This window comes from Camelus dromedarius, chromosome 23, assembly GCF_036321535.1.
Source record: "Camelus dromedarius isolate mCamDro1 chromosome 23, mCamDro1.pat, whole genome shotgun sequence".
Classification (NCBI taxonomy): domain Eukaryota; kingdom Metazoa; phylum Chordata; class Mammalia; order Artiodactyla; family Camelidae; genus Camelus; species Camelus dromedarius.
Window position 1 is genome coordinate 22155614 of NC_087458.1, and position 24198 is coordinate 22179811.

The window sequence follows — 24198 nt, forward strand, 5'->3', positions numbered from 1 at the left end:
TGGAATTAAAATTTCCATCCCTGCTTTCCTTTTGTTTGTATTTGTTTGATAAATATTTGCCTTTCTTTTAGTTTTAACCTTTCTCTATCTTCCCTGCCAATGAGCCCTGGGCACATTGCTTCACTGCACTGTTTACAAAGACAGTAGGATTTCGCTGTGTAAAACTACTCCAAGCTTTAACTCTGAACATTTGTCTTATGGTCCTGAAGGCTCTAGTTTCCTCTAGGACTCTGTAGCATCTTTACCTTTGGGACTTGTCTCCCAGGATTCAGTGGCCTTTGTCCATGGTTCCCCCTCCTCCCTACTCACTCCTACCCCACCCCACCAAGACCCTTCTACTTCCCCACCTGAAATCTTGAAATGGGTGAAGAAAGGGTACTAACAAGGAATACTGGATAGAGAACAGGTCTGTGACCCCTGAAAAGTAGTGCCCAGTTTTCTGGTCTTTACAGGGACCTGGAAATAAAGAAGGAATGGCCCGTCTCTCTCTCTTCTTTTAGTATGGCTCTGTTCTTTATTTGCTTTTTTTTTTTTTTTTTTTCCAGAAAACAAGCAAAAAGCGGGGAGGGTACAGCTCAAGTAGTAGAGTGCATGCTTAGCACACAGAGGTCCTGGGTTCAATCCCCAGTACCTCCTCTTAAAAAATAAAATAAATAAACCTAATTACCTCCCCCCACCAAAATAAACAAAACAAAAAGTTTAAAAAATATTTTAAAAAAATAAGCAAAAAAAAAAAAAAAAAGGAATGCTTTGGCTTCCAGTGATGTTTCTCGATTCAACTCCAATACATTTTGAAATCAGGAGAAAATCCTCGCAGAGTCCAGTTAGCCATTTCGGTTTTGGGATTTGAAAAAAGTTTTCATATCTTTCTGTGTTGTCAGTGTTTAGGTGGGAAGCAGGGAGAGATCACCTCAGAGTATTCTTGTGAGGTTACCTGAGAATCTCACCTGTGGACTTTGGGGCACATTCCAACAGCAGGGGGGAGCACGGCCTCTGGTGGTTTCCACACCATTGCCCATCTTTGTTTTTTTGACCATCCTCCTTTTACAGGATGTGACAGTTATCAGTCAACTTGCTGCTTCTTATCTCTAAATCTCCCCTCATCACCCTAGTTTGTAGTACTAGAACAGGATTTTCTTAATATTTATCCTTTGCTGACTGGCACAGTGTTAACTCTTGTCAACAGAGGGTTTTGGAGAGACACTGCAAGGGGAAGGGGCTTCTCTTCTTGGGGTTTGATGCACTTTCTTCTCTCTGGCTGCTGTGACGTGCTCGGCAGTGCTGGGCGAACACCTATGGTCAAGTTCAGCAGCCATTTGGGCACCCAGGGTACTTGTTTCCAGTTGGCTCTTCAGCACAATAGCCAAAGGTGATAACTTACTAATTGTGGCCCCACTACATGTCACTGATTGTTCGCATCCCGTTTCCCACTGACAGGTGGCTCAGCAGTGTGCTCAGACCCAAAGGCACAACCAAACTGATTCCCAAATCCTATCTTTGTGACTGTCTCCACAACCATTTGCAATTCCATTTAGTGCCAGTCAGAGTCCAGTCAGGGCACATTAATTAAAATAGGGGAGGCTTACTATAAATACCTATTAGCAAGTAACAGAGGATTTACTACTTAGGGGTAAAGAGAACCCTAACAGGTAGAAGAACGGTGGCTAAAGGAAGCTACCACTCCTTTAAGGAATGAAGGAAGAGTTCCAAAGAAGAAGCAAATGTGGAAGAGGTCCCCCCCACTCCCCATCACCAGGGTGTGATTTGAGTCTCTTTGGAGAGGGTGGAGCAGTGGCACACTGGGTGACAGAAGTTTGCTAAGGTTTCATAGGCTGACACTGGCAATCAAGAAACCACCCACTGGGGTTCTGATCAGAGTTCATTAGGAGGCTCTGTTGAGGTGCCATGGGGACTGTCTGGAAAGCTGCCATTGGATGCTGCTGAAACTTTCTGGGAGTCACCTGCTGGACACTGATGAAACTTAATGCGAAGCCACCCATTGGGGTGCCAATGAAACTATCCGGGGAGTCATTCATTGGGAAGCCAGCTAAGGTGCTGGAGGAACTGCTGGGGCATGAAGAGTGTCACTAAAACTCGTTAGGGGGTGAGCAGCACTGGACTGAAGCTGCGTTGAATGTTAAGTGCTGTAGAAGCAAGGAGAAAAAAGCACATAGGAATCAAGAAGAGACACTCCTTCCTCCTGCAGTGACTCTCCAGTTACGTCTACTGGGAAATCATGACGTCATGCTAACTGGTCAAAGAGCACTATTTGCCTGGTCCATCTCTAGTGTCACAAAGCAGGGCTGTGAACAGTGGAAACTGAGAGGGAGTAATTGATAACTGGTGGAAGATGTCTTCTCAAAAAACCACGAAGAAACCCACTTTCTCTCTGCCTTTGATGTTCCAGATGAAGATTTTCTGTAAGTTCCTGGCTTTAATACTAAGACCAGTTTTCATTATAGATTCTAAGTCGATTGACCTAACTGGAAATGCATATTTTCTCTTTTTAATGCTTTGAACTTAAGTCCAAAGCAGCCACGAAGTGCAAATACTTCTTTAGCTTATTCAGTACAAATACACATTCTTCTTGAGATAGAAAACAAGAAACAGATACTCATAAACAAAATTGTAGTGGGTTCTGAGGTTTACCTTCAAGTATAAGTTATCAAAGCCGAGTATTCTAATATAAAATTGAATAGGATATTAATGTTTTAAAATAAATACCCACGTGGAAACCTGGGTTACTTCTTCTGTCTCTGGTTCTTACTCTCATTCTTTCTTACTCACTATACTTAGTCCTGCTATGACCTGTTTATCATTGTAAACAACTGAGAGTTGAGTTATGTAACAATTTAGGTCTAAAACAGTGTGTGTGTGTGTGTGTGTGTATACGCTTTGTATACAGTTTGCTGTATTTTACTTCACATAGAAGAAAGGCTTCTGAAAAATTGAATGTAGACAGATTTGTGCAGCTAATTATTCTATATGGTGTGTGCTGGGGAGGGTATGTGTGTATGCATGTATGTCTGTATATAGAGAGACTGACTTAGTCATCATTCAAAAAATACTTATTTCATGCCTACAACGTGCCAGGAATCATTTTTTAGTTGAGGAAACTGAGACACAGTGTGAACACATTCACCTTATTGGAAGTCAACAAAACTAAGACTAGCATCAAAGTAATTTGTTTTTAGTAAAGAAAGATTTCCTTGCCTGAATGAAGAACTGTTTTAGAAATACTCATGGCTATTACTGTGCAAGAAATCCTGCCACCCTCCCTCAAACTATATTTGGTTTGGGGTAACAAGAGTTTTTAACTGGCCCTGGAGTAATTCAAGAGCACCTATATTTTAGATATTTTATGCAGGTGGCATATTTATTTTGAGGAAACTGTGAAATCAAGAAATGTAGAGGTGGGCTCCATGTAACTCAGGTAAGCTGGTGATATTTGATGGAGTAGGAATAAAATAGTGGAATTGTAAAAATGCTTTGGACTTTTGGGCAAGTTCAGGAAATGAATTCCCTAAATTGGGGCAGTTTTGTGGGCAGAAGCTAGGGGATTTAGGGTCATAGAAAAAGAAAAATTTTGACCCGGGTCCTATGGGGTTCTAGCCAAGACAAAAAGAATCTTACTCCTTAGAGGAGAGAAAATCTGAGAAGAAATATTTCCGTCTCTTGCAGATGAGAAGTGCAGGTAAGCCAGAAAGAAGAACTGCAGTTGAAAGCCTGGTTTATGTGTGTGTTAGCTTTCTGTTGCCATGTAGCCATCCTACGACATACTTAGCAGCTTAAACCAACACACATTTATACTCTCACAGTTTCTGAGATTCAACATTCTAGGCCAAGCTTAACTGGGTCCTCTGTAAGGCTATAATGAGATGTCAGCCAGGTCTGGTCATTTGGAGGCTCAGGTGGGGAAGGTCCATTTCCAAGTTCACATGGTTGTTGGCATCTGGTCCCCAAAGGCTGCCAGACTGAGGGCCTCAGTCTCCTGCTGGATGTTGTGCAGACGCTGTCCTCAGTTCCCTGCCCCGTACGTAGCCCTGTCCACTGGGCAGCTCTCACGTGGCAGCTTGTTTCTCCAAAGCCAGCAAGAGAGGGAGTCTTTCAGCAAGAGTACCTTTCTGTCTTAGGTAACATCGTCAGAAGCGACATTGTCACTTTTGCCGTATTAAACAAGTCACTGGTCCCACCCATGCTCAAGTTGAGCGAATCACACAAGGTTGTGGATCCTAGGAGGGCTGGAAACATGTCCACCAAAATACATTCGCCTGGACTGGTTGACTGTGTGCAGAGACCTTTGGGGTTATGAGGATGTCACTGCGTGTGTCTCGTATCCTGGAAGAGCCACACACTGTATTTATGTAATTTCAACTTACTAGACAGCTTGGGTCACGGGGGACATGTGAGGAATTTGCATGCAGGAAAAAAGCAGGAGGGAAGAACAAAGATTGCAAGAACAAGGTCTTACAGAAATTCCCCAGTTCTTGGTAGGTAGATTATCTAAGCAGCCTTTAACAGAGAACATCCCCTCAACCCTCCACATCTGGATCACCACATCCACTGTGTGACTGATCTGTACCCGCATTTTACTCCCAAGTCCATTTTCCCTTCTTCGTAAGCCTGAGCTATCCTCAGAGCCACCTTCTCCATGGCTCGGCTGGAATTGTTACAGTATTCATTAAAGTGAAATTTAGTATCAGCTTGATTTCCTAGAAAGTCATAAAAATTATTTAAAAATCTAAAAACAGTAGTTATTGTTTCAATAACAGCAGTAAAATTGGTTATATATGTGTAAGTGTGTATGTGTACTTCACTTTACACAAGGCAATCTTTTGGAAAACGTTAATGTGCATTAAATTATATAACTAAATTTTAAAATGATTCAACTTTTTAAATGATTGTGCCATTCAAAGGCTATTATTTATGTAAAAAACAATCTTTTTTTTGTAAAGAGCGGTGTCATCTGAGATTTTTCTCCCCTTCTCTTTCTTTCTGTTTTTTTCTTTTCTGCATAAAATCTACATTTTCCTATTTACTTAAAGCAAACTAAGCATGAAAACGTAAAGTCTGAGTCAAGAAAGAATAATAAACACACACATTGGGCTCTTGTATGATTCTGTATTCAAGGCAACAACTCTTAGGCAGAATTTATCTTTTGCATTAAAAACGTTTACTATCGGGCTGTGATTGTGGACATCAGCTAGAGTTCTGTCTCCAATTCGTGTACACTTGACGTAAAAATACACATGGGCATAATTAATACACCTGCCATGCTTTGTTAATCATGTTTGTGTAAAGAAAAGAATCGGGTAGTTTAAAAAATGAGTAACCAAAGAAGAGTGTATAGCTGGTTGGAATGCCTCGGGAAGCAGAGACCTGCACGTTGGCACAAGTGTATGCGAGTTTGGTTACCTTTGTCGTGTCCATGGAACCTCGGTTCTCCAGGGTATGATCCCTGAAGCAGGGGCTGAAAGAAATAAATAATCCAGAGAGAAAAAGAGCAATTAACTACCACCAAATTGCTCGTAATGTTGTTTGCGATTTATGAATTTTAGTAACACGCAGGGATGATGCTGCCTCGGGCTGGCTCCTCACCACTGCCTCGCCTCTTCAGATCCCCCTTTCAGTGACACCCCTGTGCTGTGACACAGAAGACATCTTTAGCCTTAGAAAGCTAATCTTGAAAAGGGGGATCTGCTGACTGAGAAGAGAGAGCCTACATCAGTTAGTCAAGGACAGAGGATTTCTGGGTCACCCTCTGTTGTCCATAGAGAATTCACGGTAGACGTGGGATTTTGGTTGGATGTGGAGGAATGTGGTAGAAAGGAAAGCAACTTTTCTCTGGAATTCACTTCTAGGACTTTAATCATCTCCTGAGAATTTCTGGGAGGAAATGGCTGTGTTTTCCACTTGGAAGATGTTGGGACTCAGGTGTAAAAATGTTTCTTCTCGGTCACACTGTAGGTTACGGGTAGAGCTGGGGCTAGATCAGGAGGCCTTTGAGCCTGAGTCCAGGGGCGTGCAGCCAGGGCACAGCTCAGGGCCTTGGCATTCCGTCCCTGCTGTAATCAGCTTGGGAGCCTGGCCTTGGTAATAGGATCATTGCGTCTCTGTTATCCGTCCTTCTGCTTCATGCTTCATTATTCCCTGGAACCCTCATTGCTGCTGCTTTTGTGCTTCAATTAGGCCAAGCCTACCCCTTCTTTCTCTGCCTGGATTGGGCCCCTGGACCCTGCCGGGCCTCCCCTTCCCCTGCTCAGTCCTATGTAAAACATTGCAATCCCTTCCCTTCTGATAGCCCCACAAAGGGAACGGCTTCTTCCGGTTTTGTGCTAGAGGGTACGGGTTAAAGCATCAGTCTATCCTTTGGCTCCTCCCTTTTCATATTTAGCAGAGGGATTCCTTTTAACGTTCCCGGATGATGGGAAGTGTTCTCTGCTGCTGCTGGGAAAGGCACTATAGAAATTAATTGTGTATTGCGTTTTGATTCATTTGATTATCTACTTCCCCAAAGCAGTTTAGCAGATGAATGTTGAATCTGTTTTCGCTTCTTAAGCAAGAAAAGAATTATAGCTGCTCGATTGTTCCCTAGGTTTCTTACTCAACTTCCTTTTCCCAGAATGATTTGTCTGCAAAATAAGAGGTGGGGGGAGCATCCACTGGCGAGGATTCTGGTTCTCCTGGCTGATGACAGACGGCCTGGGGAATGACAGATCTGCTTTGAGAGGTGTACTGAGCTGTTTGAGTCTTTTCAGCTATTTTCTCTCATGGAGTTAGAGAGGAAAAATGGAAAAGTCACGGACATGGTCTCATTTAAGGGTTTATTGGAGCTTGGCTAGACTATTCTAGAAATAGCTTTTATTAAAATATTACCTTGTCTGAGATGGTTCCTAGTGGGGTACGTTCTGGAACCAGCTGGGCGGCAGCTTTCAGGTTTCAGCTTTCAGTGCTAGGGACAGGCACAGACAGCATAGGAAGACGTGGGGTTGGAGTCTACTGTTGGTTTTAAAACAATGACTTTGAAACAGTAACTTCCAATCCCTTATTTCTGTGTCTGAAATTCCACAGTTAGGAATTATTTTGTTCAAGTCCTGATAATCTCCAGCGGTCTCTTTAAAATAGTCGATAACCACTTAACAGAAGTAGGAATGTTTTAAGTCGTTATCAACTATGTACGCCAGAAGTATTCTCTTTTGGATCTCGCCAATTCAAAAGCAGACCAGGGCCCTGCTGAGACGCAACCTAGTGCAGGCATCCGGAAGTCCGGGGGAGCGTGAGGAGCAGAAAAAGTGATGCTGAAAAGATAAATGAATTTAAAATACCACCTGCTTCCCAATTTTGCTCAGGGCTGGCTCTGTGCTTATGGTCTGTATTAATGGCAGCTGGTGGAGACAGCACAGAAAATAAAAACAAACCAGGATTTCCAGGGTTCTGTCGTTCTGCCAGCCTGCCAAAGAGACAGACAGTGTTGACGGATCTGACCATAAGTTCTGGTTGGAATGACTCTCAGGCCACGTCTGGTTCTGTGACCATAAACGTGGAGGCAGAGGAAGTCTGGTGATTAGAATGGCAGCGAGCCCAGCATCCCGGACCCCTGCCTCTCACATTCGGCTGCATCATCTAGTCTCACCACACAGTTTTAGGACTGTCCCTTCCCGTCTCTGTGCCTTCATTTCTCCATAAGCAAATGAGCTGTTGATGTTGCAAGACTTGGGAATGCTAGGAAGAGCAAAAGGACAGAAAGGAGTAATATTCCAAATCTGATGTCAACCAAGGACTGATAAATTCCGGAATTACGAGATGATGGGAACAATGTGAAGCTTCTGTTGGGGAGTCCAGTGACTTTATAGGGGAAGGAAGCCAAGAAGGAGAGAGAGTCCCAAAGGGGCTCAGCATGTATTTTATGTGCTACTTCTCCACGAGTGAATCTGGGGCCCACTGAAGGTGCCGGCTTATGACTTCTCAAGATCTCAGTTTACACATAGCTTCCATAAAGCCACAGAGAAGCCATGCCACCGTCTCTTCCTGCCTGGTAGGTGCTGTCCTAGGAATGACAGATGGAAGCTCATGCCCATTAAACTTTATTCACAGGACTGTTTCTCCCCCTGGCTTAACTTCACAAGTTTCACAATCCCCCAGACTTGGCCGATGAATATGGCTGAGGAAGTGTCACTCCTGAATTAATAGTTTAATTGGTACCCAGGGAGGAATAGCGGGGTGAGGGGGAGTCTGCAGTGCGGTCATTTGGGAGCTCCAGTGATTCCCTCCTCATTAGGAAATGCCCCATGTGGAGATGGTTGCTGCCTTTGCAAACTGGAAAAAAAAAGTTTATATATATATACACACACACACACACACACACATATACATATATATATATATAAATATATATAATATAATAGTAAATGTGTATATATATATATCCTGTTTGTTGTTATTGTTGTTGTGTTGTTTCTGATGAGGAATTATGCTTCCCTGGTGCAGTGCTCGAATGCACACTCTCTGCCCATTAGCCAGAAATTGTTTTGACTCTTTATTTGGTATTCCACATATTTTATCATCTACATTAAAAATCAATCATGGGTTCTGAAACTTGGTGAGACAGGGCTTTTGAAAGGAAGTGCTTTTGGCCGTGTGATGTAAATCTGTTTTTCTTTAGAAGGAGAGGGGGCATTTGGATGGGACTTGTAGTGTTACAGTCAGGCGTGGTAAAAGCTGTGCCCAGAAACAGAAATGAGCGAGGCAGATTACCTAGTACTGGGGCCACCAGCTTTCAGTCTTGAACTTACAAATAGGTCACATTGTAGGAAGAGATGGACATCTCCTGACAGGGATGTTTTGAAGGGCCAACTTTGGGGCAGAGACTTCAACAGAGGGACAGAGAAAAGCTCCACTTTCCCAGGATACAGGAAGGAAGAAGTCTGCTCAGTGCAGTAATTCATTTCTTTGTCATGTGATGAAAGAATCAGAATTACTATTGAGATTCCTCTGTTTCCATCCAATGAGAATCTTCAGAGGAGAACCTGAACTAGTTTTCCCTTCTCAGTCCGTATGATCCTTCAGCAAAACTCCTCAAAGGACCAGCTTTATTCTGCCCAAGAAGGCTGGTGGGAATGTACTTGATGTTGAATCTGGTTCCTGTCCTACTGAGCAAAGATGGAGCCAGCGGTGAGGAGGAGGTGGAACGGGGAGCCAGAGTGGAGCCGTATCTTTCTGTCTTTGTTTGGAGAAACGTAAAGCTCTGTAAGGATGGATGCTGTTGCTGTTACTTGGTTTTGCTGCTGGTGGTGGGAAGATTAATGAGGACTTCATCTCTTCCAGTCCACTCTGTTACGTTCTGTACTCACAGCTACCATCCGCTGCCAAATCCAGAGCACACATTCCTGTTTAGCCCATATCCTCTTATTTCAATAAGACTCAGTGAAACACAGTGGGGGATGGAGAAAAATGTGATCCCCTTTTACTATTTAACCTTGAAAGAGCTGTTTCTACAGAAACCACTGGCATTGCTACTTGGTTAATGGTGACACTTCTTGGATAAATGAATTGCAATATTTTGTGTAACTAAACAGCTTAGTTGGGGAATTAAGCAAAAACTTACACTGGGCAAGAAAGACTGTGAGAAACTCTTTCTTGGGTTCTCTACTACATTCTGCCTACCTATCAGTTTTCTGTACTCCCACCCCAATACCACCATCATCTCATCTAGAAAATTAAATACCATACTGAAGCTGGAAGGGACCTTTGAGAGAACCTAGTTCAACCCCATCATTTTACAGATTTGTAGACAAAAAACCAGAGTAGTTAAGAGACTTACCCAATGGCATAGAGGTAAGCAGGAACAAGCCAAGTCTCAAACCCAAGTCACACTGGTCTTGATCTACTGTTTTCTCCATCACACCATGCTATTTCTCAAAAAGTGGGGTACAGATGCCGGAAAGTTTCTCCTAAACTAACCTAGATTCCAGATATCAAGCTGGATGCCTAAGGGAGAGTGGGGCATTAACTTTACAAAAGTTGATGAACTAGTATCATTCTGATTTTGAGTTGGAGCCAAAGCTTACTTAAATGGTTCTTTGTTATTATATTGTAGTCTTCATGTGGTAGGAAGTTCTGAAATATCCCATCATTTCTTTTGGGCTCAATTTCCTCATCTCTAAAATGAGGAATTAGGGTTACATTATCTTTAAGTTCCATTTTAATTTTAACAAGCTATGGGTCCTCTAAGATCAGTTTTAAAGATCTTCCCCACCCTCCAGCTGTCACAGTCAAGAAATAGGGTCTTTAGTGCATTATCTCCCATCAGCCCTCACAGGGGAGAAATAAGGTTTCACAATTGACTCTGACTCTGGACTCGTGTGGTACCCTCCCAAAATTCCTCTGGGATGGCTCAGGCCCCCAGGGGAACCTTACACCAAAGCTGTGAGGAAGCTGTGGATAGAACAGCCAGGACTTCATCCATTCCTTAGGAACTACCCAGCTTCCCAAATGTGGACCTTGGCTGGAAGCGAGGCCAAATTCCCTCTAGTGGCCTTAAGCAATGGAAAATTTTAAAATGTGCCTGATTTGGCATGCCCTGGGGGACAGCTCATAGCAGGTTTGTTAGTGAGTCTGTCTGCTCTCTCTGCCGAGAATGATGTCTGCTTTCTGGTGTTAGCCTTACCCTGTTCCTCGCCAACTACTCAAAGGCACAGGAAGATTTGGGATCTTGTCTCTAAGTCCATCATCAAATGTCAATGTTGACCCCTTTCAATGTAAGTTCTCTACATTTATTAGTCAGAATTTGAGAGACCCACACCTACTGAGTTTTCTTCAGTTCTCAGTGGAAGGGAGAAGAAATGGTGATGTTGTCTGGGTTTTTAGAGTGCTACCTTGCTCTGTGTTCTGTCTGGAAAGTATTGGAGGTAACTTTCTGGGGTATCTCTTTTGCCTTTGCAAATCCTATTCATTGAAGTCAGTGATAAAATTTTCTCTGGAACATCCATGGGTTTATAATCAGTAACACATGATTTAATTATTTTCTCTCTTCAGCTCTACTGAAAACTTCTTTAGAACGGGGGAGACGTTTTATACTTTTGATCTGTCTTACGGCTCCACGTGATAATTTGTGCTGAAAACATTAAGGCATAACGATCAAACAGTGGGACCAGTTTCTCCTTCTGGAATCAGCTTTGCTATTTTATAATCTTGGCCTATGGAATTTGTTGACATATCGTGCAGGTTACACAAACCCAGACCTTTATAGCGCTGGGTTTTGCTCCTGGTGAGCAGCGAAAGCTTTGAAACTTAATAAAATCACAGCTGCGAGGGTCCCACCACAAGCCTACAGAAAGAAAATCTACAGAGCCTGGTATCTCTGTTTTTAATAGCTGCCTAAACGAGTCAAATATACAACTGTGGTTGAGAAAATCTGCCTCGGGGCACATGAGGGCCATTTTTTTATGGAACTGAAGGAAATTCAGTAGGTGTGGGTCCTACAAATTCTGACTAACAAATTTTTATGGAGGTTTCCCGAGGACAGACATCACTGAGTCCCAAACAAAAAGGAAACACACCTCATTTTGGTAGGACGGTGCTCGGAGTGTGTCTGGGTGCCCATGAGCAGGTTATATACAAGCCCAGGGATAACGTACATTTTGAACAGGGATTTCTCAGTTGAGAGCATTTTTAAGACCCTCAAACATAATGGCTTTGCGGGGTGAGGACCAGAAGAGAGAGTAGAGGTTTGTCAAGGGAAGTGGAGAGACAAAGCAAAGCTAGAATGATGGGTAAAGTGGCCATCTACCAAGTGTGACTTTTAAGGGTCAGCTGACTTAAAATTCCATCATGAAAAACTCATTTCTTTGTCTTCGAGTTTTGTCTCCTCTTAAGATGGAAATATGTGAATCACATCTGACTGGGTTCATTATAGCCTTACCTGAGGACACATTGATGGGGTATGAGGGAAGGCCTGGAAGAAATGGGTGGAGGAGTGAGGATCGTTGCCAAAGGAGGAAACACACTTAGCAGGGCATCTCGCAGACATTGGCAGCTGGACGAATATTGCCAGTTTGATTTGCTATCATTTAAAAGGAATCTGCTGAAAACTGAGACCAACTATTAAATATTCTATACTTTGCCCCCGACTACCTTGCTGAAGAGCTTCTTGGCTCATCCTGGCCAATGACATTGGCTTCTGAATTGAGAAGAAAGTAACAAGAGAGCAACCTCATCTCCAGGGAGATGGCACGGTGGTCCAGGCTGGCCCTGGGAGTGAGATCCAGCCTGAGGATTTTCCTCTGACTCGCTGGGTGGCCTCCAGCCAGTCTCCAAACAGCTTTAGTTTCCTTGTATGTCAAACCAAGATAAATACCTAACTCCCCATCTCTCTGGGGCATTGGAAGGCTTCACTGCTGCCACTTTCACTAACATTAGTCCAAAGATCATAAGAAGAAAGCTTTTGAAAAGTTTTCAGACTAATTTTTTTTTACTATTACCATTATCATTATGATATTGGGGCTTAATGTAGCAGTCTGCAGGAGGAAGGATGTATCAGGAGCGTGGGAAAATGGAGGACACAACAACTTCACTCACAGGAGCAGTGTTTGTAGTGGAAGAGAAACACAAAAGGGGGTTTGGGGTTGGGGTGCAAGAGACAGACGCCTACAATTGGTACCAGATGCCATCAGAAGCTAACGACCTGACAAACACCGTCCCCATAAAACAAATTCCTTAAAAAGGAAGCAAATGGAAATATAAGCTAGTGAAAGAATTTGCAGGAGCTGCCCTGAAACCATTTCTCACTTCATAAACAGGTCTGGGTTTGATGCTTTTTTTTCCCTCCTTGGTCTTATTTCATGCCACTTTCCCCCCTCTTCTGTGATCCCCCGTCTCATTCTTCCTCCCTTGCTGCCAGTGCTGGATGGACTTCTCACACCGGTAGTCATAGCAACAGTAGTTACCGGAACACCATCTTGATGGAAGGAGGCTCATTCAGAGTATTTGTTTTGTGACTTATCTCAGTACGTGTTTGTCCCCAGTGATGACATGGATGAATTGGATGGAGTCACTGGAAAACAGCTCGTGCTATTTCACATTAATTTCTTGGCAGTAAGCTGACGTGAACCAGAAATGTTAATAACTCTCTCTGCTTAATATGCTGCAGAAGTACTACGTTTTGTGCACATTCAAGGACATGTAGCATCTATGGAACTTGGTGTTCTTCAGCATCACTAACGAGGTGTTCTGATCTCATTCCATGAAGGATAGTCAAGTTTCAGATTCCTTATCAAGCTAGGCTGAATAAAGACTGAGAGACAAAGATTTATTTCCTGTATTGCATACCTAGTTATCAGCACTGGATTTAGAGAATCCTTGCAGACAATTAACAACCCTCCCTCCCAACTCATATATCCCTGTCTTCATCAGGCTCTGTGGCGTGAGTCTGAGGGATACTACACCATGACAGAGAATAATCAGGGCTTAAAGAAGTAAAAAAGTGTCCTGCATACCATTCAACTCTAATCCCCATTCTGTACCTAAAAAGCATAGATACAAGAAATGAGAATGTCGTTGGCATAGAACTTAAATCTCACGGTACAAGACCAGGGGCAGCAACTTCAGCATATTCAAATCAGGGCCATACTTTTTGGACTAGTGCTTTTAAAATCAATTCTCAATTATTTCAAGATAGTATGTGCAGTTCAATGGCATTTTATTTTCCACTTACTTATATTGTTGCCCGCTCCTTGATTGACTGCTAACACAATTCAAGGGCAAATAGAGCCAGCTGATGATGACAAGACCTACAGAAGGCATTTTCACTAATTTGTAGTACCGCTGGCAACAACATCATGAGAAAAAGAAGCAAGAAAATAGCTTGTTGTTCTCCCCCACTAGATTATGAGCTCTTTGAGGGCATACTTATTTAACCCCCAGTCCTGAGGACAATGCCTTGCCGACACTAAGTGCTCAGTAAATATTTATGAATGAATGAATGAATGAGTAGGGCAGGATGGTTGACTCATTGTTTGGTAATGATGTTTTTGTATTTCAGATCCCCATCTGTCTCTATCAGATTTAACAAATTTACCATCTTGATAACCATTGACTTACTTTGACGTCTATAATATGAACAAATTTAATTCAGCCAACTGAATTGTATCTCCTATAATGAGGTGTATGGTGAATACTGAAATGGATAAAACTTGGTGTTTGTCTTCAAGTTCATGATGGAGTTGGAAGATTCAGCACTTAGGGGAAGCTCAGATACTAATTGCCTGTGGGTCAAAGGATGGATAAGTTAATTAACTAAGGAACAAGTGAATGCATCCATGACTATAATAAAAGATAGAGTAAAATAAGTGTTATTGGAGTTATTTGTAAAATTTTCCTGGAAGGTTCAAAGGAGTAAGATATCTAGAGGGGCTTCTTGGAGCAGGAAGGCCTTTAAGAAAACTCAACACATTGACCAAAGGTACAGAAGTGGGAAAAAACAAAACATATGGGTGGCTCATAGAAAACAGGCCCCTGAATATGGGACTTGGGGCATCTGCAGGGGAGCAGTAGAGAGAACTAACCCAGGAGCAGTAACAGCCCTGTGGGATGTGTACCATTATCCGCCCCCATCTCAAGGGAGAAGGAGCTGAAAACACTGAGGAATAAAGAACTCAACCCAGTCACACAGGTAGTAAATAGTGATCCAGGATCCAAATTCACACAGCCTGGGGGCAGTGCTCTAATGTTTGATCTCTGTGGTTCTGCCTTGATAAGAATGTAATGCTCTTTTGGCTCTGGTGTGGTCCGAGTGGAGTCTCCCTGAGCCCCAGGGAGTTTAACTCTCTCTCCTGCTCCTGGCTGACTAGCCCTGGAGATTCAGGCAGCAGTTCTCTGCTGAGATGATGTCCTGGCAGCATCAAACACAGTGGCAGGCATGTGGCAGGGATTTGGTACGCGTAAGTCTCCTCTCTCTGTCATGAGCCAATTTCTGGTTAGCCAGTGCTGATAGTCAGTGGCGTATACCAGTTGTCAGAAATATTTCTATACCATTGAAAAAGAATATGAAAATAAATATATGTATGTATATGCATGACTGGGACATTGTGCTATACACCAGAAATTGACACGTTGTAACTGACTGTACTTCAATTAAAAAAAAAAAATCTTTTTGCCTAGCTCAAGATCACAAGGATTTTCTATGGTTTTTCTAGTTTTAGGTTCTTACATTTATGTCTATGATCTATTTTGCATTAAAATATGTATAGGGTACGAAAAAATTTTTTCTATGCCAACCAGTAAATAAATGTTGCTTTCTTGGCCATCTCAAACACCTGCACCCTTCCCACAGGGACCCCTGCAACCAACCTGGGATCGAAAAACAAAGAGGTTAGTGCCTGACACAGCCAGGGGCCTCCAGGACTCACTCCTGGCCTTTGTCCTGCATCTGATCTGATTGTTTGAGACCCATAAATACTGGTTGTGAAATATTTTGAGGATTACCGTCTGATCTATTCATTTCTTTTGCCATCCAGAGCTCCTGGGACACACTCCCCACCTGTCCCAGCATCATTTTGTCCTCCTGGAAGACCCACAGAAAACTGGTCCATCGTCCCTCGCTAGCTGATACTGTTCTTGTTCATTTTATGTTGCATGGTTCCAGGTCCCATAGAAGGAGGTGAAGAATTTAATGTAGGTTTTGGAGAAACATTGTTCTCTTCGGTTTCAAGGCCCTTCCCAGAGGGAGGCCCCGAGCCTCTGCTGTGGCGTGTCAGTTCCGAGTCAGTCTAAGATACTTCTGTTTCTCTCGTCCCCAGCTGTGTCCATTGGCCCTGCGGGGAGCAGGGCAGCTGTGTGCCGCTGCTGCTTGATCACACGGAGGTGGTGAACTGTACCTCTGGTGGCCCAGGTCACATGACGTGTGCTATCACCTGTCAAAGGGGGTTTGCCCTTCAGGCCAGCAGTGGGCAGTACCTCAGACCCGTGCAGGTGAGTTGGAGACCCGTGGTCATCGGGACCAAAGCTCCTGGGGAGGGACCGTATGCATGCTCCTCCCCCTGGTGGGATAGGGGTAAGGCAGGTGTTTTTAAATCCTCTGAAAGGAAAAATGAGGACTCCCGCAAGCAAGGAGAAGCACAGCTTTATAGAAATGCAAGGCATGTAAGGACAGGCGCGTTTCCGTTAGCTGGGGGTCAGCGTCTCTCCGGGCGGGCAGCAGGTAGGCTCGCTTTGTCCGTTCTTCCCCCTTGCTTTTGTCTTCCTGTCAGAAATCACGATCCTCGCTTCTGCCACCGAGATGAGGATGCTACAGGTTAGACTTGACCACAATTTGCAGGCAAGACAGGTTGCAGTCAGCTTGTGTGTGGTTCGCTGTCTGACCCTCCAGCCCCCCTTACAAGAATGCTGGAGGAAAAAGGGGAAAGTCTGACTTTCTTCCCTTGGTTACTGAGGTGAGGATTATATCATGATTCTAGCTTTGATCAAATTTTCCAAATTTCTGTAGCTACAATGGCACCATTTCCAGGATTTCAAGGTGATTTGAAGGCAGTAGAATGTATTAGTTAAGGGTATGGCTTGGGAGACAGACTTGGAATGAAATTTTGACTCCACTGTTTATTGGGTGCGTCATTTTAGGCAAAGACAAACAGACAAAAGAAACTAACCTCTTCAGGTTTGTTTCCACATTTGTAAAATAATTAGATCCAAAGTATTTTTGTTATTGGGTTATTTTAATGACTGACTGGAAATAATTTACAAGTTTCTAGCAAAGTGAAAGGCACGTAGCTTGGTTTTTTTTTTTGATTTATTCATTTATTTTGGAGGGGAGTTAATTAGGTTTGTTTCTTTGTTTGTTTGTTTATTTAAATGGAGGTACTGGGGATTGAACTCAAGACCTCACGCATGCTAAGCATGGGGCTCTACCATTTGAGCTATACCCTCCCCTAGTTCTCTGTTAAGCTGCCATTGTTATGAGTATGATAATGTAGTCTCAACTAAGAATTTTGTTTTCCATCTTTCCTTGAGAGAGTTTTCAATAATCTCTAAAGAATTTGAATTTTGATTTGTATTTGAAACTGGAAATCCACCATTGGAAAACATGAGCATAATATGAGACAGAGGAAGGATGAATTAGGTAAAAGGGAATGGTGCTTGAGGAGAGGGCAGAAAGGTGTGTTCTGATGAGGGAAGTGTGGAAGTATGATCGGTAGTAAGGTATCACTGGTTTGGAAGATTGGAATCTTTTTTCATCTTGTACCAGCTGACTGCTTAGCAGGTGGTGGTGGATCCATGGAGGAATTTCACTTGCTTAGACATAGTCAGAATTTAAAGACACAATCTTTGTTTTCAGAGGGTTTAGGTTCTACAAAGAGAAACAGTTTTAATATACCTTGAAGCACAAACTCCTTGGCCCATGATGCTTGGATCAGAAAGGCAGAGCTCTTATCACTTGTCCTTAACCCAGCTTAACTCACACTGGAAAAGAGATGGGAAAAATGAAAAAGAATTTAAGAATGTAGGAACTGGGTACATTGGTGTGCAGAAGGGGAGAGAAGAAAAGACAGTGTTTGCAACGCATTCAAATTAGGAGCAAGTTCAAGACAAAATGGCCGATACTTAATGAAGCCAGGCAATGTATGCAGAGTTTGACAGACACTCTTTAAGGGATTGTTGTGGTCGGGGTGCAAGGGGCAGAGTTGGGAGGAGGAAGGTGGGAGCGCATGCCGGGCCAGGCGTCTGGTGGAGTCAGCAGACACGGCTCTCCGGCTGTCCGCTCCTGTCACCCGAGGCTGGCCCCACGGAAGAGATTACACGATCCCGGCTCGTGACCACAGGACATGAGGATTTTTGCTTTTTGTTGACACAAGAACTGAAACTAAACAGAAAAATGTGTCTGGCTTTGAATTGGGTCCTTCTGGCAGGCAACAGGGAAACACTGGGAAGCAGGGAGGAGCAGCGAGCCAGAAGTGGGTGTCAGGAGTGACAGGTGCCTTCACCAGTCATTTTACCTTTGGCTTTGTTGCCCCTGTGGTCTCCTGGCGGGATGGCCGGCAGAGCCGCAGAGCCTGCCCTCTCTCCATTTGACCTTTGGTAACCTATGGGCTAGATAGAATAACACGACGGCTGCTCTTTTCCCCAGACAAGCCAGGAGCGTCCAGTTCTCTCAGTGCCTGTGCATCCTGCTCCCCTCACTCTTTTGTCTCCCTGCTTCCCCTCTGCAGCTGGGAAGCCCTGCTCAACTTCCAAAGGCCACTTCCTGAGTGACCTACCCGGGAACCTCCCCCCACAATACTCTCCCTCCTGCCCAGGGACAGACAAGCATGCATGAATGATATTGCTTTTATATATTTATATTTTCTTTCTTCTCAGTGCCTGTTTTCTACTTCTTTTATTTTCTTCATTTACATGCTTTGTATGATATGCTTTCAGATCATTATAGAAGGGGATAGGACATAAAGATATATCTAAGTATATCTCTTGCATTTTCCTTTTTTTCCTCCTTTCCTTTCTCTCTTTCCATTTGTTCCCCTTCAGATGTTTTCTGAGCCACTGTTTCAACCTGTGATTTGCTCTGCTGGCAGATTATTAGCTTCTTGAGGGTCTTGTTTAACCAAATCTAGTAAAGAACCTGGGGCTTCAAAAATGTCTCCTCATTTATTTCGTGGTCATCAACTCTCTAGGGCTCTCCTACAGAAACCATAGGCCCAGGGAAATGGCTGGAATCTCCCAAATTTAATCACAAAGTTTAGAAGATGCCTCCTATGCAATCGTTCTCAGCTATTCTTAGAGAGCAGGCACATTCTCAGGAGGTAATTATGTTTAGTAGCAGTATCAGTTGGCCTGTATCAGTAAGGGGTCCCAGCAGGAAACAGATGCTACATGCTCAAAGGTGAGCAATTTGCGAGACTTCAATAAAGGGACTACTTGTAAAGGTGGAGGCAGGATATAGAGAAATTATAAGGAGAGGGAGTAGCAAGAATCAGCACCCTGACCTCCCCTTCCTCTCTCCCCCTCCAGTCTCCTGCCAGTGTTGTCCTGGGTGCTAAACCAAGCGCAGGTCAGAGGCATGAAATCCACAGGGGTCAGCATCCCGGGGCACAGAGCAGGGTGGAGAAGGGTAGAGAGCGATCTGGGGAAGCACATGGATGACGACCAAGAGCTGGCCGGGAGGAATGTCTTTGTTCAATGATTCTCTTCCACTGATGGGTACCTTTCATCGGCATCAGACTGGGGTATTATGAGACTGTATATTAAGACAATAAGGCATAAAGGGGGAGAAAGACAAAATAATTCTGAACGTTTGCACAGATAATCATCAGGACTCTTTGGAAGCCTGGAAACTATTTTGATGAGCCTTTTATGTGACCTTGATAGCAGAAACTTCTCTGTTTCTAGAAAGAAATTCTGCTCACGTGTTCCGCTGGGTACTGGGACCGGGCTGTGAGCTGCATGCCCCTCGACTGCGGTGCCCCTGACCCATCTCTGGTGAACTATGCAACCTTCTCCTGCTCAGAGGGAACGAACTTTCTGAAACGCTGCTCCATTTCCTGTGTCCCACCAGCCAAGCTTCAAGGTATTGTCTGGCCAACTGGGAGCTGAATGCACGTTCTCTTCTGATTCTCTCTCTTTGGGGATCTTTTCTTCACCCAGAACTCTTCCCATTTTGCTCTGCTGTACCTCCCTCTTCTGATAATATGAGCAAAGTCCCAAAGGGCAACACCATTCTTTGTCTCAACAACCTGAAAGGATACCCTGACTCAAGATCTCATTCATGAAAGAAACTTAGACTTTCCTGTTTTTCATTTGACTTCATGTCCTCTGAAGTCAAGCCAACTAACAGTTTTCCGATACTAGTAATAATCAATATAACCTTTATCACATGCATTTTTAAATTTAATATTACAACCATCCTATGAGTTAGGTGCTTTTAGTTCTATTTTAGAGATGAGAGCACGGTTTTATGAGCTGTCCTTGGCTGCACTGCAAGGAAGGGATGACGATGGGGTAGAACTTGCTCCAACAGGTAAAGAGCAAGGTGTGCTCTGATCCCAAACCTGCTCTTTACCTCTTTGACCCAGGTGTGCCTAATAATGATGAAGGATGCTTGTTATAAATGCAACGTCCTCAGCCTCATGCTGACAGATTCTGATTTAGTAGGTCCAAGTTGGGCTGGTGATGCTACTGTGGGGGCTGTCCATGGATTGCTCTTGGAGAAACTTTGAATGGCATGGAGACATATGGTGTGGTGTTCAAGTACAGAACTTTGCACCCAAACTGCCTGAGTTCAAACCCTGCCTCTGCCCTCACTAGCTTGGCTAAGTTACCTACACTCAATTTTCTCATCTGTGAAATAGGGGATAATGATGGTGTCTATTTCACAGGGTTGTTTGAGGTTTGAAGTTTGCACAAGTGAATACATGTAAAATGCTCAGAGCAGTGCCTGGCATATAATAAGCACTATAAAAGTGTCATCTATTATTATTATAATGCTTTCCATGGTGCTGTCACTACTCGATTTTTATTATTTGTAGTTAGGAAGTGAGGTAATGATTTGGTTGGTAGCCCTTCTTTCTTTCAGGTCAAGAAAGAGCTTTCTGACCTTTATGCTGTGTAAGAGATTTCAGTAGATGCTCTGTGGGTGAAAAGACAGAAGATAAACATTTGACCTGAGGTTTTAAAGACGCTGCTCTACAAAGAGTAATGTGACTTTCCAAGAATGACGTTATGTTGACAGGTTTTCGTTCTTTCTGCTAGTATTTTATTTCTGGACTCTCTGTTCTGAGCATCCTGTGCTTCTCTTTCTTGGAGTCAGGACTGAGCCCGTGGCTGACCTGCCTTGAAGATGGGCTCTGGTCTCTCCCTGAAGCCTACTGCAAGCTGGAGTGTGATGTTCCCCCTGTTATCCCGAACGCCAACTTGCTCCAGCCTCGCTGCCTCCAGGGCAACCATGATGTGGGCTCTGTCTGCAGATATGAATGCAAACCGGGCTACTACGTGATGGGCAGTGCGGAGAGTCAAGTCAGGAAGTAAGTTGGATTGTCCCTGGCCTTAGCAGTTCTCTCCACCCTTATATCTTGCTCCTTTCCCCTCATTTGCAAATCCTAGAGCGTTGTTTTGGAAAGAATATTAAGACCTTCTGGGTTGTCCATTGTTGTGTGTGTTTGTTTATATAATCTCTCTTCACCTGCACAGGTGTGTCCCCCAGTCATGACAGGCAGCTTGGCTTCATACGCTTTCTGTAAAGATATTCTTCCCCGTAAGAGATTCCACAGTCTCATGGAGGTGCTTTTTTAAAGAATCTCTGCCCAAATGATTAGTTTCCTTGGAAGGAAGGGCAGGAGCTTCCCAAGTGTTACACATGTCGCCTAGAGCCAACTCTGTGCTGGAGCGCCCTCCTTGGGGCAGTTGGAGGCCCGTGATTGTGGCGTGGGAGAGGCTGCCTGGGGCACTCCCTGACTCAGATGCTTATTAGCTATGTGATTCTGGGACGTTTTCTTTCTCTGCCTCAATCTTTCTCATCTGTAAAATGATGATGATGATGATAATAATAATAGTACAGGCACTAAATAAATTAACATGTATAAAACATGAGTCCATAAATTTTTCTATAAAAGATAGAACTCAGTATATATTAGCCAAGAACATTTTAATTTTAGTCTCTCTGCTTTCTCCTTCCTGGACTTTCTGTATCTTCACCCCTAGACCCAGAAATCAAGAGGGCCTTCCTTCTGGACCCATGGTGGACCCAAAAGAGCAAAAGCCTTACTGCATAATTTTAAGAGGAAGGCTTTTGAAGAAAGTCACACTGGGGTTCAAATCCCTGTCGTCCCCCATCTGATTAGCTGAGTAAGCTCAGGCACGTTCCTTAACTCTTTGGGTCTCATCCCTTTTGTAAACTGAGGATAATGCCCTCAGCAGAGTGCTGAGTTGAGGATTACACGACACATGTTCAGCCCAGTGCCTGGCTTGTGCTAAGTGCTCAATAAATGATTTCAGAAAAAGAAACATTTTCTAAACAAACGAAACCAGCAAAGAGCTTTCAGAAGAAGAGACTCCTTGTACTCAGTAAATGGTGACTATTATTTCCTCACCACGAATTATGTCAGTAAAGGAGAAAATCGAATTCATTTCTTCCCCAGGACTTAGTCCAAAATCTGACCATAGTTGGTATTTTTTTAATGTTTTGTTTTGTTTTTTTGTTTGTTTTGAACTAACAAAATCCCAGCCATGGCATTACCGATGATTACAGGAGACACAAACTTTGATTGCAACCTAGAATTCTCTAAGGGAACAGAAGAAAACCAGGAAGCTCACTCTCTGGCTCACATTGACCCTTCTCGTAGTCAGTATCCAGCCATCTCAATATAGGGCGGGTTGAGTCCGGCTTAGCCCAGAGCCTTCCTCTCCAAAGAAAGCCCCAGATCATATTTGGGATGGGGAGCGGGAAGTCCCTTCCTCACCACTTCAGCCCGAGGCAAAATAGACGGGCTAATTAGAACATGAATAATACTGATGAAAAATTCATAGGAAGCAGCATTCTGGTTCAGTGATTCTAGCAGGTATAGTCAATGGTTTTTGACAACCGGAAACACATTTGCATGTGACATTCTTAGGATCGAGGTCAATTTGCATTAGCATGCATTGACAGGCGGTGAGTGCCCAGGCCATCTTCCAGTGAGAACCGGATCACAACCAGCCTGCAGGCTGCTGTTTTCTTGCTTTTCTTTCTTTTTTTTTTTTTTTCCCCTTTTCTTGTCTCCCTTTTCACACTCCTGCAGCCAACTCAAGTGTCTGCAAAATAGTTTAGTGAGGAATAGAGGGAGAGAGAGAAGTCGCAGGACCAGGAGGAATACGGGATGGAGGGATGTTCCTGCTGCCCTCGGCCCGTGGCTGAGCTTTGCATTGGGAACACTGAAGCTTCCCCCTCTAAACGATGGGCTTTCTGCCTCCCCCACATCTCCGACTCCAGCTTCCCCACCCCGGCAGGGGCACACAAGGGCCATTTGCTGGCACGGCTTTTCCGGTTGAGAAACTGGAAGCTTGCATCACGACGTCAGCATCAGTCTGGACTTAAACATTTACATTCGCAAGCACCATGCAGAGGAGAGATTAAATTATTTACCGCACTGTGTAAACTGATTTTAATCTTAGTTTACACCTGTTTACATAGCCGGCAGTGGATTGGTAATCAGAAGTCTGCAGGTCGGGAGTAAATCACTGTCACTTGCTGCTTGTTTACCCAACGAACTATGTCAGCCTTGTTCCTCACTTGGGTGAGGGAGCCCGGCGGTGTACGAACGAATGGGGCCCTAAAGTTCTTTCTAGGACATGCAGGCAGGAGAAGAAGTCGGGAAAGGCTGGCAGGGAAATCAGCCTAGACAGACCGGGTGCAGGCTAATTCTGTGCAGTTCTCCGAGTAGTGGAAAAACCCCCCTGATGGTCAGACTTGTTCTCTGCATGACCCTGAACAACGTACTCAGTATCCATGTGTCTCAATTTTTGCATCCTTCACGCATGGGGCAGTGATGATTTCTCCCAACAGTATTGTTTTGAGGCCCAAAGTAGGTAATGCACTGAAAGCGTTTTATAAACTATGACGTTCAATGCGGGTGCTTGATGTTACTTTTTGTTCATTTCTTTTTCAAAGAAGGAAGCAACTAGCAAACTATTAGCCAAGTACATTCCCTTCCCGCTTCTTCTTCTCAAGGCTGTTTAATGTTGTTTTGAGAGGGAAAAAGATAAGTGCCAGATCTGACTTTTCTCTTCCATCCCCCCCGCCGTGTCAGCTTTGGGGGTGACCGGGCTGGCACAGCCGTAGCTGGAGCTCCCTCACGTGCGTGCTCTCTGCCAGCCTCTGGGTTAGGAGTGAAGAAACACGCACGAATAAGACGTAGGCTCTGGCCTCAGGCAGCACCTAGCCTTCATTCTCCCCCTTTCATGTGCGTCATTTCTCCTTGCAGCGGAGCACAGAAGAGGACAGGTAGGCACTTTCTCCTGGCCCCTAGATTCCTTGCCCCTTCTTCCCGGAATTTGAAGGTGGCACTGCTCACCCTGAATCTCATCCCTGAGGACAGGGAGATGCAAGGACTCTGACCTTGAAGTCATAAGTGGAGACAGCATCATCCAAACCGTATGAATTCCCCAGAGGGAAATTGAGCAGGAAAAAAGAAACTGAAGAACAAAAATTCAATAAAACGAAAATGAATGTCCACTAAACAGTAC

The 24198-nt window shown here is 44.0% G+C and overlaps 1 protein-coding gene across 1 annotated transcript in view; it reads left to right on the forward strand.

Moving 5' to 3' along the window:
• PAPPA2 (pappalysin 2) overlaps positions 1-24198 on the forward strand; it is a 244170-nt gene that overhangs the window by 150820 nt on the left and 69152 nt on the right. The window contains exons 14-16 of the mRNA XM_010992885.3: positions 15795-15966; positions 19372-19549; positions 20789-21002. Of these exons, the coding sequence (XP_010991187.2) occupies positions 15795-15966; positions 19372-19549; positions 20789-21002 (564 nt within the window). The remainder of the gene's footprint in view (positions 1-15794; positions 15967-19371; positions 19550-20788; positions 21003-24198) is intronic.